Genomic DNA, 14,807 nt, shown 5'->3' on the forward strand with positions numbered 1-14,807 from the left:
GGCTTTGCACTGCATTTGGCCTCCCCATCTTAGCTCCACATTTAGATTTTGTTTCTGATTTTTCTTTTCTGTGTGGGGCTGGTTTTCTCCCCCATTCACTGGATATTAGTAGAACAGGCTGGTGTTGAGATCAGAAAGCTACCGAGTGTGGTGCTCTCAACATGGACTGGCAGGGCTGGTCCCTGAGGCCGAGAGAAGCTTTTGAAGGGAAGACAGGATGAGGAGAACCATTAAAGATCAGAGACTTTTTCCAGCTGGTCTCTCCACTAGTACTGAGGCCCCTGGGTCACCAAGAGCTTCTTCATCTTAGGAAGAAGTGACCACTTCCATTGGAAGACATATGGAAGATGCCCCCACCCCTCAGGAGGAGAGAAGAGCTCCCTGCTTTGGACTGACAGTCCCACAGTCACAGCAGAGGGCTGGACCCACAGGTGGTGACTGCGTTTCAACCTGCACGGCCACATGTGGAGCCCTGCCTGCCCTCGTCCAGACTGCCACCAGGTCTTTTTTCCCAAAAAGAAGCTAAGGGGGTCCCCTAACCCAGCACACCAGTCTCACTATTGAAGCTCACTTGGACCACACACCTGCAGGTGTGAATATGTCCTACTGGGAGGTGGGCTGCATGATCCTGTTTTAATGAATACATATTGATTTAGGTTTATAACAGAACTTTCCTGCCAAAGCCATTTGCACACAAGGAGAGCACAGACGATGAGTGTCCATGCATGCCACTGCCTTTTCCACTTAGAAACACATTTTGAGGTCCCTTCTGTTGGTTCTCGGACCGGGGGAAAATTGTTGAGGTGGTTCGTCATTGAATTGTGCCTGTCCCTCCAAAACATATATATCCAAGTCCTAAACCCACAGAACCTGTGACTGTGACCTTACTTGAGAAAACATCTTTGCACATGAAATTAAATTATGAATCTCAAAGTAAGATCATCCTGGGTTTAGAATGAGCCCTAAGTCCAATGGCAAGTGTCCTTATAAGAGAAAGACAGGAGAACATTTGACCCACAGAAACACAGGAGAGAAGCTGTGCAAAGATGAAAGCAGAGACTGGAGGGGTGCAGTCACAAGCCAAGGATGCCCGGAGCCCCCAGAAGCTGGGAGGCTGGGTAGGATCCTCCCCTGGAGGTTCTGGAGAGATTGGCAGCTTCTGGCGTCCAGAACTGAGAGAGAATACATTGTTGTTATTTTAAACCACCGCATTTGTGGCAATTTCTTCTGCAGCCCGAAGCAATTTACCAATCCAGAGAGCATCTGTTCTATTCCCCCTATGTCTGAACATCCAGAAGAAGCCATCTCTGCTGAGAAATCTCCCCCTTGGGCTCCTCCCTGAAACACTGACCTCATCCTTCACTAAACAACAGGGACATTGAGTACCATGCACCCCACATGGTCTCGGCACTCAGCATACGCCGGGCCTTACACGTGTGTGCGTGCGCAGTCCCTCAGTTGTGTCCAACTCTCTGTGACCCCATGGACTGTAGCCTGCCAGGCCCCTCTGCCCCCGGGATTTCCAGGCAGGAATACCGGAATGGTTGCCATTTCCTCCTCCAGGGGATCTTCCCAACCCAGGGATTGTACCTGTGTCTCCTGCATTGGCAGGTGGGTTCTGTTGGGCTTTCTTGGGGGTGGTATCACCCAAGTACACCCCAGTGGGCAGGTCCCTGGATTGTATCTCCTTGAGAAGGAGGCAAGTAATGGAGTTCAACGTGAGGAGTCACAGAAAAGAAAGAAAGGGCAAAGCCTGGTCCCGTCATTGCATTTTTGTCTAGCCCACTGCCCACCGACGAGGTCTTAACCCTTGATGTTCCATCAGAAGACAGTGCTTTTCCTTCCACAACTGGCCATCCATTGGAGCAAATACCTACTTTGACTTAAACTCTCACTGAGGAAAAAAACGAGTCCTCATCCTTGCCTAGGAGAGGGCACGGGGATTGCAAGGGGGGCGAGGGATCCAGGGGCAGCACAGAAGCGCCATCTTCCTGAGGGGGTGGTGGGGCTTCACAGAGGCTGAGAAGAGGGGGCCCTAACCATCTGTCCCCACCCTCAGGCAGAACCCAGGGTCAGCCCTTGACCCAAACAGACAACAATCAGCCACGAAAGACAGGTGATTCAGTCACCACTGGCCACATGGGACCACCACCTTCTCACACAAGGTCTTGGTCTGCCCCCCATCAAAACACTGCCCACAGGGCTAAGGCTGGGCTCACGAATGCCCAGTGGAGGGAGGAAGGAGGGGAAACTGCAGTCCAAAGAAGTTAAGTGATTTGCCATGGCTGCCCAGTGATTGCAATTTAAAATAGCCCATTTCCAGGAAGCAGTCTTCATTAGTTCATCCTTTGTTTACTTCCGAGCATCACGAAGAGCCCCTCTTATAAGCCTCTCATGGAAGCAATGTTCCCAGCCACTCTCTCATTACAACATCTCCTGCTACTTTTATTTCACATTCACTCGAAAGCCCATCCATTGACCCATTTAGCCTCACAGTAGCCCTGCAGAAAGAGTCCAGTGAACTTCTTCAGAGATGGGGGAAGATGGAGGCACCCAGAGTTCTGACTCAGGCCCTCCATACTCAAGGGTGTTTGTTGCATTTCAATGTTGGATTCCCAATATCCCCACCCAGGACCCAGTCCCCCAGTTTAGGGTCTCGACTGTCCCACAGAGGTAACACTTCGGTCATCACCCCATAAGCATCCATACCCTTCCTGGATGTCAGGCTTCAGACAGCAAGGATAGCTGCCTCTGCTCATTTCATGGCCCCAGCAGCATGGCGCCCAGTTTGGATCCATCTCCAAGGTCAGCAAGACTTACCTGCCATCTCTGAAGAAGCCTGCCCTTGAGTCCTATGGGGGTCCGGCCCCTTGGCTCGGGGTGGGTGGCCATCTTTTCTCAGAACCCAGTGTGGCTTCCGCAGTCTAATGACTCTCAGCTGGACACGGCTCTGCAAGAAATTCCCTCTGTACCTGGGGAACAAGAAGCACAGGGGGCATAAGCACCCTGGAGAGCATGTGCCCTGGAGCTTGTGGGCACAGAAATTCCAAACAGGATGCTCAGAGGGAAAAGTCCAGGTCCCCATGGGGAGTCCAGGAGAGCACAAAGAGCATGAGGTCCAAGCAGATTGTCAGCTCTCAGGAACCCCTCTTCCTTCCAGTCCTCATTCTCCTGCCAGGAGAATGACAACAGGACACAACTCAGGTAGCTCTTATAAGCATGAAGTGAGGCAGCATCTGCAAAATGCTTCCCACACCACCTAGCACATAGCAAGTGCTTAATCAAGGTCAGTTGCTATAATTAAACACTGAAGTATATGACTACTTGTGTAACTGGCTGTCCAGTGGAACTTTATACAGTAATGAAAGCCTTCTATACTCCACATTGACCAATATGGTAACCACTAACCATAGGCATCTCTGTAGTGACTGAAAGGTAGTTCATATGTCTGAGGAACTGAGCTTTCTGGTCAATTTCATTTTAATGAGTTTAAAGAGCCACAAGTGACTAGTAGCTACCATTATTGGACTGGTTGTGTCCAAAGGGTCTCCTCTGAAAAAAACTGGGCCTCACAGATATTCCCCCTAGAGAAGCCCTTCCAGGTCATCTGGTCTAACCTCCAAAATAGAGCCTTCACATTACAGGAGGAGGGTGTAACAAGGGCAGAGAAAGAAAATACTGAGCTTCTCAATGTTGCTAACTATTAGAGAAAAGCAAATCAAAACTGCAATGAAGTACCACGTCACACCAGTCAGAACAGCCATCATTAAAAAGTCTACAAATAGCAAATGCTGGAGAGGGTGTGGAGAAAAGGGAACCCTCCTGCACTGTTGGTGGAAATGTAAATTGATGCAGCCACTATAGAAAACAGTGTGGAGATTCCATAAAAAAAAACTAAAAATAGAGCTACCATATGATCCAGCAATCCCATTCCTAGGCATATATCCAGATGAAACCATAATTTGAAGAGATAATGCACCGCTGTGTTCTTAGCAGCACTATTCACAATACTCAAGACATGGAAACAACTTAAATATCTATCAACAGATGAAGGGATTAAAAAAATGTGGTGTGTGTTATATATATAATGGAATACTACTCAGCCATAAAAAAGAATGAAATAATGCAATTGCAGTGACATAGATGAACCTAGAAAACATCATGCTAAGAAAAGTAAGTCATAAAGAGAAAGACAAATACCATGTGATATCACTTACATGTGGAATCTAAAATATGACACAAATGAAAACTTATCTATGAAACAGACTCACAGACATAGAGAAGAGATTTGTGGTTGCCAAGAGTTAGGGTGGGCGTGGGAGGGATGGAGTGGGAGTTTGGAATTGGCAGATGCAAACTGTTATATATAAGATGGATAAACAACACAGTGCTACTGTATAGCGCAAGGAACTATATTCAGTATCCTGTGATAAGCCGTATTGGAGAAGAATATAAAAAAGAATGTATATAGTTGTTGTTTAGTTGCTAAGTTGTGTCCAACTCCTTTTGCCACCCCATGGACTTAGCCTGCCAGGTTCCTCTGTTCATGGGATTTCCCAGACAAGAATACTGGAGTGGGCTGCCATCTCTTTCTCCAGAGGATCTTCCCCATCCACATATTGAACCCACATCTCCTGCATTGCAGGCAAATTTTTATTGCTGAGCCGCAAAAGCCTATGTATATAAACTGATTCAATTTAGAAAGAAATTAACACAGCACTATGAATCAGCAATACTTCAACAAATTTTTTTAAAAATACTGAGCTTCTATTTACAGTTATTTTCACCTAGAGTTTCTTATATCTATTGTTATGGCAGCCCACCAGTCTCCTCTGACCACTGGATTCTCAAGGCAAGAATACTGGAGTGGGTTGCCATTTCCTTCTCCATGCATTTCTTAAGTGCAGGCTAAAAATGTTTTACCCGTAGGAATGTGCAGCCAAAAGCAGACCAGCAAGCTAGTCTAGCACTCCCTTTGCAGCAGGTGAAGGAACTGAAAGACAGACCAACCGCCTGTCATGTGCCCTGACTCGCAGCCCTGTAGCCAGTTGGGAACTGAACTCTTGACTCAGGTCCCTGCACCATTTTGACCATTATCTGTGGTCAGATCTTTGAAAAGAAATCTGCACCGCTTCTAGCTGCCTGGTCAAGCTACAAGGTCTCCCTTCCCAAGGCTCAGTTTACAAGAATTCTGTTCCCACCATGATGTTCTTCAGAACCACCTGGTGGCAGAGGAAAGTGAGGCAACCTGCTTGGCGATTTTTCTTTCTCACTTGTCTGAGCTGTTGCCAACATCCAGCCGCAGTCCCCTCATCACCAAGGCCATTGGCAGAATTTTAAATAAGATCTGCAGACTGCCGTATCCTCCTGGGCGCTGATTTTCACGGCAGCAACAAGGACAAAGTGACTTTTTCTTCATCTTATTCGTGTTTGGAAGAGGCTTCACTTGCAAGCATTACTGCCTCCCTGGCCCTGGGCAGGAGTTGTCACTCCCCATGGGTGCCTGCCTGGTTCTTTGAAGCAGCCCATCCCTGTTTGTCAAGACCTCCGGATCCTGAAAGTATGATCTGAGCCCAGGTGAAGAGCCACAGGGCTGCTCTTCTGCTAATCACAAACCTCTCAAACCAGCCAGGGCTGCTGCAGGGCCAGGGGAAGAGTGACTTCCAAGTACAGAGACAAAGGCAGGAAGGATGGTGTGGGGATGCAGGAACCTTCCTTGCCTATGTGCCGTGGATCACCTTTGCCCCCAGTCAGTGGGTGATTGACATGAGCTCACAGGTGTTAACAATGGCACAGTTTGAACTGCAGGGAGGTCTGCTTTTGTAAAACGGACAAGAGCAAGGAACTGCATTTGATGGAAATAACTAGGAGACTGCCAGGAGAGCTGCAGCCTCTGGACTCGGGTCTTACTGTAGTGGAATCTAGACCCTTTCGGCCCTGGCGGGGGGGGGGGGGGGGAGCCCAAGTGGACCTTGGCATTATCTGCAAAGCAAGTTTTGTTTAATCATGAGTAGGTTTCATTTCCTTCTCTCCTGAGTTCTCCAGAACATTGTGTGAGCATCCCTCCTAGAGCAGCATCCCCCTGGGGTGAACAGTCGGGATGGGGCAGGACTGCAAGCTCACCATCACTGTCCTGAGAGACCCCTCATGGTCCAGCATGTGCCACGAGTGCCTCAGCTACTGCCTCCACCTTGGCTACTTGTCCATGTCAGCCGTTGGGTGCCAGCTGCTAGGGACGCACTCTTACCACCTTCTCAAGAGGGCAGCCCTTGGCCAGTGGGAGCTGGCTTGCCTGGAAGACCTGGAGGACTGTGCACACCCCCAGGAAGGGCCCTGAGCCATTGTCACCCGGTGTGAGACCCCAGCTTTTTGCTTCTGAGCAGGACAATCTTTGTGACACATGTCATACCCTAGAGCTCCCGTGGGGTCAAGCACGACTGGATATCTGACCCCACATCTCTTCTGAGTTCTTCCCTGGCCTGGCCTGCTTCCCTCACCCCTCACGAGCCTCCCAAGAACCCTCCCTTAGGTGAACCACTTGTACCAACATCCCCATCTCAGGCCCTGCTTCTGGGGAGCCCAACCTCAGACGCAAGATTCCAATGTCATCCCTGCTCCTCCTCCTCTCTATCCTGCCCGCCTATTTCCCCCAGCAGCACTCAGGTGCATTTACCAAACCTCCTCAAATATGCATGTGCATGCTAAGTTGCTTCAGTCACGTCCGGACTCTGTGACCCCACGGACTGCAGCACTCCAGGCTTCCCTGTCCTTTTGCTCAAACTCATGACATTGAGTCAGCTATTTAAGGGCCAGATTTTAAATCCAACTCATACCTGGCACACCCTCTGCTCTCTTGGTCTCTCTCTGTAGGTCTTCCTTTACGAGCCAACATAACATCTGTAAGATCAGCACAGTATCTTCATTGATAGACCTCGTGAAAGACCAATCAGAAAGAAGTCTTCTTGCTCCAGGTCAGCACCAGCCAGGGCTCTGATGACTGGTGGACCAAGGCCACGAGTGCAATGGATACCAACTTTTCCAGACTCCACTGGGAGGCTCACGAAAGCGGGCAGGGTAGGGCTATCATGTATCTTGATGCTGGTTGAAAGCCATTGACCACCCTGGCTGCTCCAGCCCCACCCTGACCCCCACTCCCACTGCCCTTTTTATCAGGCAAGTCTTGGAAGGTAGATCCAAAGAAGCAGACTTGCAGTTTTGATAATGCTGATCCCAGAGAAGGAATACGTGGTCTGTCATGTGACCCTCTGTTAATCCCACAAGGAGTAACAAAGCAGAAAGAAATGGTGGGAAGGCACGGCAGATCCTCAGCACCCTACCATGCAGGATCTGGAGTCAGGACTCTGGTGCCGTGGAGAGCAAGACAGAGAGCCTCAGCACTAGGTCTGTGCCTCCATCTCACTTCAGAGTCCTCTCATTGAATGAGGAGAGTGTGTCATGACTAAGTGAGCAGACACATAAACTTCCGCTTTACAAGGAAAAACACCACCAATTAGGAGAATCCCGCCTCCGTGTTTTCTCCTGTGTCCTCCGCTTCCGTGATTAATGGGCATCGTAGGGTTCACAGAGCGCCCTTTGCCCATATAACCTCCAATCTCCTCCTTATTCATCCCAATTCACTCAGGACTTCACAATTCATTGTTCATTTGTCAGGAGCTTCCTAGAACCAGTCTCTGAGAGTTTCAAGCTTCAGATAGCACTGTACACAGTTACAAATTAATCAATAAAATCCAATTCCATGGTCCAGTGCCTGCTCTGGGCACAGCGGAGACATTTTCTGTGGATGCTCATAATCTCTACACCTCTACTAGTTAACGTCAGGGCAATTAGGTGTCCAAGTATGAACTTTTTACATTTTTCCATTTCCACTCTGAAGACAGATCCTGTCTTTTCTAATTCCTCTCCTTTAACTCTTGTACTTTCATTAATGAAAACACCCATTTTCATTACATATTTGGAGATGGCAGCACAGAGATGAGTGAAGCAGAATGGAGGGCCCGGAAATAAATTCCAAGTATACAGAGGAAGTTCAAATACAGAAAAAAAGTGAAAAAAGTGGATTACACCAGGGGTCTATAAGCCTCTTACGTAAAGGTCCAGATAATAAATATTTTAGACTTTACAAGCCATATAAAGTCTCTACCACATATTTTTATGTGTGTATATATGTATATACACACACACATATATTTATGGGCTTCCCAGGTGGCATTAGTGGTAAAGAATCCCCTTGCCAATGCAGGTTCAATCCCTGGGTCAGGAAGATCCACTGGAGGAGGGCATGGCAAACCATTCCAGTATTTTTGCCTTGAAAACTCCATGGACAGAGGAACCTCCTGGGCCCCCCATGGGGTCACAAAGAGTTGACATGACTGAAGAAACTTAACACATACATAAATACATATTTACATATATGCATATGAAAGTGAAGGTGAAGTTGCTCAGTCGTGTCTGACTCTTTGCAACCCCATGGACTGTAGCCTGCCAGGCTCCACCATCCACAGGATTTTCCAAGCAGGAGTACTGGAGTGGGTTGCCACTTCCTTCTCCAGGGGATCTTCCAGACCCAGGGATTGAACCTGGATCTCCTACATTGCAGGCAGACTCTTTACCATCTGAGCCACAAAGGAAGCTCAAATATGTATATATTTATATATTTTTATGCAAATATCTGTGTATATACACACATATGCCTATATGCATTTTTCTAAACGTAGAAACCATGCCTTCCTCACACGGGTATAAAGAAACAAGTCAAGAGCTAAATTTGACCCAAGGTCCATTGTTTTCTACATAAAAATAAAAAGAAATCCTTCTTTAATGTTCATTAAGATGAAGAAAGAACATGATAATATCATTTTGTATCTGTGACCCTGGGAGACTGAGAGTAAAGAAAAATTTCTTAGACAAGATCAGAAAGTCATAACCATGAAGGAAAAGGGAGCTCCATCTGACTACATCAAAATATGCAACTTCTTGATGATCAGAGAAGCCTAAGTGTTAAATGTTAGTCACTCAGTCGTGTCTGATTCTGCGACCCCACAGACTGTAGCCTGTCAGGCTCCTCTGTCCATGGAATTCTCCAGGCAAGAGTACTGGAGCGGGTTGCCACGCCCTCCTCCAGGAGATCTCCCTGACCCAGGGATCAAACCAGTGTTGACTATGTCTCCTGCACTGCAAGCAGATTCTTCACTGCCTGAGCTACCAGGGAAGCCAGAGAAGCATAAACAAGGTTAAAAAATAAGAAGTCCGTCTCCACAGTACAGTGGGCTAGCTACTCTGATAGTCTACCTTCCTATTTACCCTGATACTAAAACCAACTAAAAATGCAGATTAAAATATGAAAATGTTTACAACTTATATTTAAATGTACTGGTGTTCTGATTAGGAGGTAAGATATATTTAAAAGTCAAAAACCAAGTGAAAATAGAAACCTAAAAAAGTGAGAACATTTTCATTTTGAGGGCATTTGCCAAACCACAGGAGCCTGTTGTTCCGTGTTCATGGTCTGGTGGGGCAGTGTGGGGTGCAGAATTCAAACCCAGAATCTACCCTGTGTGAGAGGTGGCCAGAAGACCCAACCTCTTGTCCTGCATAAAGCTGAGACCTCAGAGGTTATATCTTCAAAATCTCAGTGAATTAAGAATAACATACCCTACCCCCAACACCAGCCCAGAGAACTATTTTTTTTAATTCCAATCTTATCACTGAGTAAAGGGGGCAAAAGTCTCTCCTGTTAATTTTATAACACTGAGTCTATCTATCTCCTCATGGGGTTGCAATCTGAATTCACACTACCCTGGGACATGGGAAAAACTACAAGCAAGAATTTTCTTTAAAGTAGTGGTCAATGGGTGCTCCCAGGTACCTAGCAGAAGCAAAACAAATTACTGGAGAAACCCACCACAAAGTTCCCAAAACCTCAGCTTTCTGGCTTCCCTGGTGGCTCAGCTGATAAACAATCTGCCTGTCAATGCAAGAGACACAAGAGACCCGGGTTCAGTCTCTGGGTCAGGAAGATCCCCTGAAGGAGGGCATAGCAACCCACTCCAGTATTCTTGCCTGGGAAAGCCCCTGGAAAGAAGAGTTGGACATGATTGAGCCTGCATACACACAATGTCAAACAAGGAAATAAATGCTAGAAGCTCAAGGGATTCCTAATGGAATAATTTAAAGTGACGTGTATCTGGAGATATCAAAGTATGAAACACCAAAGGTTAAAGAAGATCTTTAAAAGTAGCCAGAGAAAAGAGACCTTCGAAAGATAGAGGAGTAGATGAATCTCTTGACTTCTGTCCTTAAAACTGAAACTAATTGATGATGCAGTAGGAGCTCTGATGGATTAGGAGGAAATAACAGTCAACCTAAGACTGGAGACACAGCAAAAATATTTTTCAACAACAAGGATGAAATAAATGCATTTTAAGACTCATAAAATGTGAGATTTTTCTTCTCTAAAGGAAGTTCCCAGGAATATGCTTCAGACAGAAGAAAACAATCCCAGAAGAAAGATTTGACATGCCAAAGGCAATAAAGAGGCAGAATGTTAGCAATTTCATGGGTAAATAGAAATGCATGGGCTTAAACATCAGATAACAGACTTGGGAAGTACCTATAGTTATGTATTACAGGCAAAAGATATATGCAAATTTAGGATATATACACGATCCTACACATTTTGGGTGGGCAAAACATGAAAAGTCTGCTCCTGACAAATATTAGTAAGAATATGGGAGCAGGCAAACTTTCACATTGTCAAGTTGAAAATGTGATTATCTTATAACTCAGTAATTCCACTTTAAAGTATATTTCTTAGACAGCCTCTCACATTGTGTTTAAGGAGCCATGCATAAGCATGTTCATTGCAAAGTCAACACATACACAAAAAACTGAAAACAATTTAAATGTCCATAAATAGGGGAATGGAAAATGCAACGTGTTATTCTCACGGGATAGAATGCTCTATAGCAATTAAGATGAATGAGTTTTATCTGTATGTATCAACATGGCTATATCTTCAAAAACACAATATGGAGTTTAAACATCAAACTGCAAGATGATAAATTCAATGTGATATATATATATATATATATATATATATACACATATACATATATGTTTTAAAGACACTAAACAATTTATATATTAGTGGATACATTGATTATAAGGTATGAACACATGGATGGAAATAACACCAAACATACAAAACCACATAATTATCTTTTTGTTGTAATTATTTTATTTTATGTAATATTTAAATGCTACATAAAGTAATATTTTATTTGTTTCATTTTTAAGGCTCAGAAGCAAATATGATAAAATGTTAATATCTGTTAATTCTGGATCATCACCCATGAATCTGTTATAGATTTTCTATACTTTTTAATATTTTTTTATTTTTATTTTTTAAAAAAAAAAGAGGGAAAGATGGGAATTCCTTGGCAGTCCAGTGGTTAGGACTCCACATTGTCACTGCCGAAGGCCCAGGTTCAATCTCTGATCGGGGAGCTAAGATCCCGCAAACCATGCAGCACAGCAAAGAGAGAGAGAGAGAGAATATGCTGATACATGAATTTCACAATACTCTGTGAGCTGAGACCCATAGGGGAATCTCTGCTACAGTATTTCATTCCCTATAGAATGTTAAAGACAAGTGGAGTGAAAATGGGGGCATGAATTTAAAAATGGGCTTCTTTCTTAAGGGGAGAACACGCAAGTTGATAGATAGACAGCATAGATAGGTGGCTGGATGTATAGATAGATAAATGGATAGACAAAGTAGATGGATGGATGAATGGATGGATAGATAGATATCAATAGATAGACTAGGTAGGTAGATGGATGGATAGATATTGATAGATAGGTAGATACAGATATGCAAGCATACATACATATGTGAGTGGGTAGATGGATATATAAATGGATACACACATCCTATATATAGTCATTCACATCTGGGGGATGGATGGAGACAGAGAGTGTGGTAGGCAGATTAATACCCACCCACCCCTGCAGAGATGGCCCTATCCTAATCCCCAGAACCTGTGCATATGTTACCTTCCTGGCTAGAGAGACTTTGCAGACGTGATCATGATGAACGTGTGTTCAACCAGTCAAGTTCAAGTGTTGGGAACAGAAGGCAATAAACCAGGCACTCCTAGCCTTGTGGCCCTCCCCACATCTCCTGGGACACTGACTGAGGTCTGGAGACTTCAGTTTTGTCATTGTCACTTAGATGTCATTTAGTTTGTAGTTTGCTACATGGGAACGAAGCCACACACCAGTGTCCCTGTGCTCCTGGGCTGTGGTCGGGGTGATGTAGCATTGCTCTCCAAGCCCACTCTCTGGACCAGCATCCTCAGCATCACTGAGGAGCAGGTTAGAAGTACAGACTCTCCAAAGATCTCTCTCAATAAATGTCATATTGCACTTGAAAATATGTGAAAGTGAAGTGAAATCACTCAGTCGTGTCCAACTCTTTGCAACCCCATGGACTATACAGTCTATGGATTTCTCCAGGCCAGAATACTATAGAGGGTAGCCATTCCCTCCTCCAGGAGATCTTCCCAAACCAGGGATCGAACTCAGGTCTCCCGCATTGCAGCCGGATTCCCTGCAGTGAGCCACCAGGGAAGCCCAAGAATTCTGGAGTGGGTAGCTTATCCCAAAATATGTTTTGATATTGATCTCTAACATAATTTCACAGTGATAAGAACAGACTCTGTATGATTTCAACACCTTTAGACCATGAAATTTTTGTACCTGGTCTTATGTCCCTGGATATGTTCCAGTGTCCCCTAGTTTACTGTCTAAGGGAACTTGAATAAAATTTGTATCCTACTGTTGTGTGAAAATTGTATAGATCTTATTATGTTGAATTGGTTCATAGTGCTTTTCAGGTCTACTCTATCTTTCAACTTCTCTGTATATTCGTTCTATTAATTTTTGAGAGTTTGATATTGAAACTCCAACTAAAAATTTAATTTACCTACTTAAAAAAATTATAATATATCATGGAACTATATGTAACTTTGTTCTGCATTTTCCAAGTCTCCTGTAAATGTGTTATATTTTCATAATTTAAAAAAATTAAAAAATAAAACTAGCATTGTAATTATCCTTCAATTAAAAACAAAGAAAAAATTAATTTAAAAATTTTTAAAAATAGAATTAGCAAAAATAAATAAATAAAAAAATCAAAAAGAAAAAAAAAGAAAGAAATACAGACTCTTGGATAGCACTCGGACCCACTGAATTTGACACAGCATCACAAAAAATCTCCAGAAAACCCTAGGCGACTCTCATGTCTGTTATGGGCTGGGAACACCGGGGCAAGCTGCCGTTCCACACACAAGCACTGGAGGAAGGCTTGTTGGTTCAGATCTGGGTCCCTGCAGAGGCTGCCCAAACCCTCTGTGGATCTCAGTGTCCTCATGAGAAAAATGGGGAGCCCAGCACACAGTAAACCCTCAGCGATGCCAGCTCTGGAAACGTGGTCCTGGCAGACATGTGAAACAAGGGCAGGAGCCTCAGAAGAGGGTTTGTCATCTCCAGCCACGGAGACTCTGAGTAGTTGTAGGCAAGCATTAGGGATTTGCGTGGCCTCTTGATGAGCACCTAGGTCTGGATCAAACACCTACAATAGGAGAAGAAGGCCAAGCATTCTTGGAAGGAGACATCATTGGGGTGCGAGGTATGGCATGGAGGTGCAGGAGAGCCTCGGGGATCTGGGTACAGAGTGTCAAATGGAGAATGGATGAGGGCTGGGACCACAAGTAACACTGAGGGGGAAGGGAACAACTGTGGGAAAACGGGACAGGGGTGCAAGGCAGTGTTACTGTTTAGTAGCTAAGTCATGGTGCTGGTTAAAGAATTTGCTTTTTAACTTGCACAGAGTGGGCAATGTGAAGGGTTTTGAGCAAAGGGGCAAGACAATCAGAATGCCATGCTAAAAGAGGAGTGTTAAAATCCATCTGCCCCTATCCCCCGCCTCATTTGCAGTTGGGAGTTTGCGTATGCACGCAGATCACAGAGAAAAGTCTAGAAGGGCACGCACCTAAATGTGATTGTCTCTGAATGGTGAGATCACTAAGATACTTTATTGTCTTCTCCTTGTTCATGTGTATTTTCTAATTTTTCTGCAAAGGACACGCATCACTTGCATAATTAAAAAAGCAATAAAAGCTGTAAATAATTAACACGCTCTCTCTTCAGGACTTACACTAGATGGATGTGTTTTCCACTCAGTTGTTTCAAATATTTGCTGGATGCCTGGCCTTGAAAAGGGCACCAATGAAAAACACAGAGCCAGTGGAGGATGGGGAAATACCTGAGTCCTAGAACCATGAAACTCTAGATCCCAGTTCCTAAACAGGACTCTCTTTCTCTCTCTCTGTTTCTCTTTCTCTCTCCCTCTCCCTGTCTCTCTGGAGCACAGGGATGCCTTTTGAATCCCTGGTGAAGTTTTCTTTGCAGGCTTATTGAAATCGCAGTTTGCAGTTACAGTGTCACACAGGGAAGTGACAGAGGAGGCCACACACCCTACCTTTTAGAGTGGGTGCTCAGATGTTTCCACCTGCTGCTCCCACGAGGTATCTTCGCTCTTCTACGAGACCGTCGTTTCTTCCACTCTGGCTCAGACACCCGGTCCCAGGACAGCATCCCTCGGGCTGTTGGGTCAGAGAGCTGAAAATACCAGTGATGCTGGAGTCATATTGCTCACAGCCCTTGTGGTGGGAACAACACAGAGGGGGTCTCCCACTGCAGACAGGATGTCTATCTGGGGAAAT

General features: G+C 45.1%; 1 protein-coding gene across 3 annotated transcripts in view; it reads right to left on the minus strand.

Moving 5' to 3' along the window:
• The window catches only part of ZNF831 (zinc finger protein 831), a 91,302-nt gene that overhangs the window by 50,740 nt on the left and 25,755 nt on the right, over positions 1 to 14,807 (minus strand). For 2 of the 3 annotated variants that reach the window (XM_061126909.1, XM_061126910.1), the window contains exons 3-4: positions 14,564 to 14,703; positions 2,821 to 2,972 (exon numbers count right to left, since the gene is read on the minus strand). In XM_061126909.1, the coding sequence (XP_060982892.1) occupies positions 2,821 to 2,972; positions 14,564 to 14,703 (292 nt within the window). Of the gene's footprint in view, positions 1 to 2,820; positions 2,973 to 14,563; positions 14,704 to 14,807 lie in introns of those variants that run through there. The other variant, XM_061126911.1, reaches the window with a different exon arrangement.

Source organism: Dama dama, chromosome 23 (genome assembly GCF_033118175.1).
Source record: "Dama dama isolate Ldn47 chromosome 23, ASM3311817v1, whole genome shotgun sequence".
Lineage (NCBI taxonomy): Eukaryota > Metazoa > Chordata > Mammalia > Artiodactyla > Cervidae > Dama > Dama dama.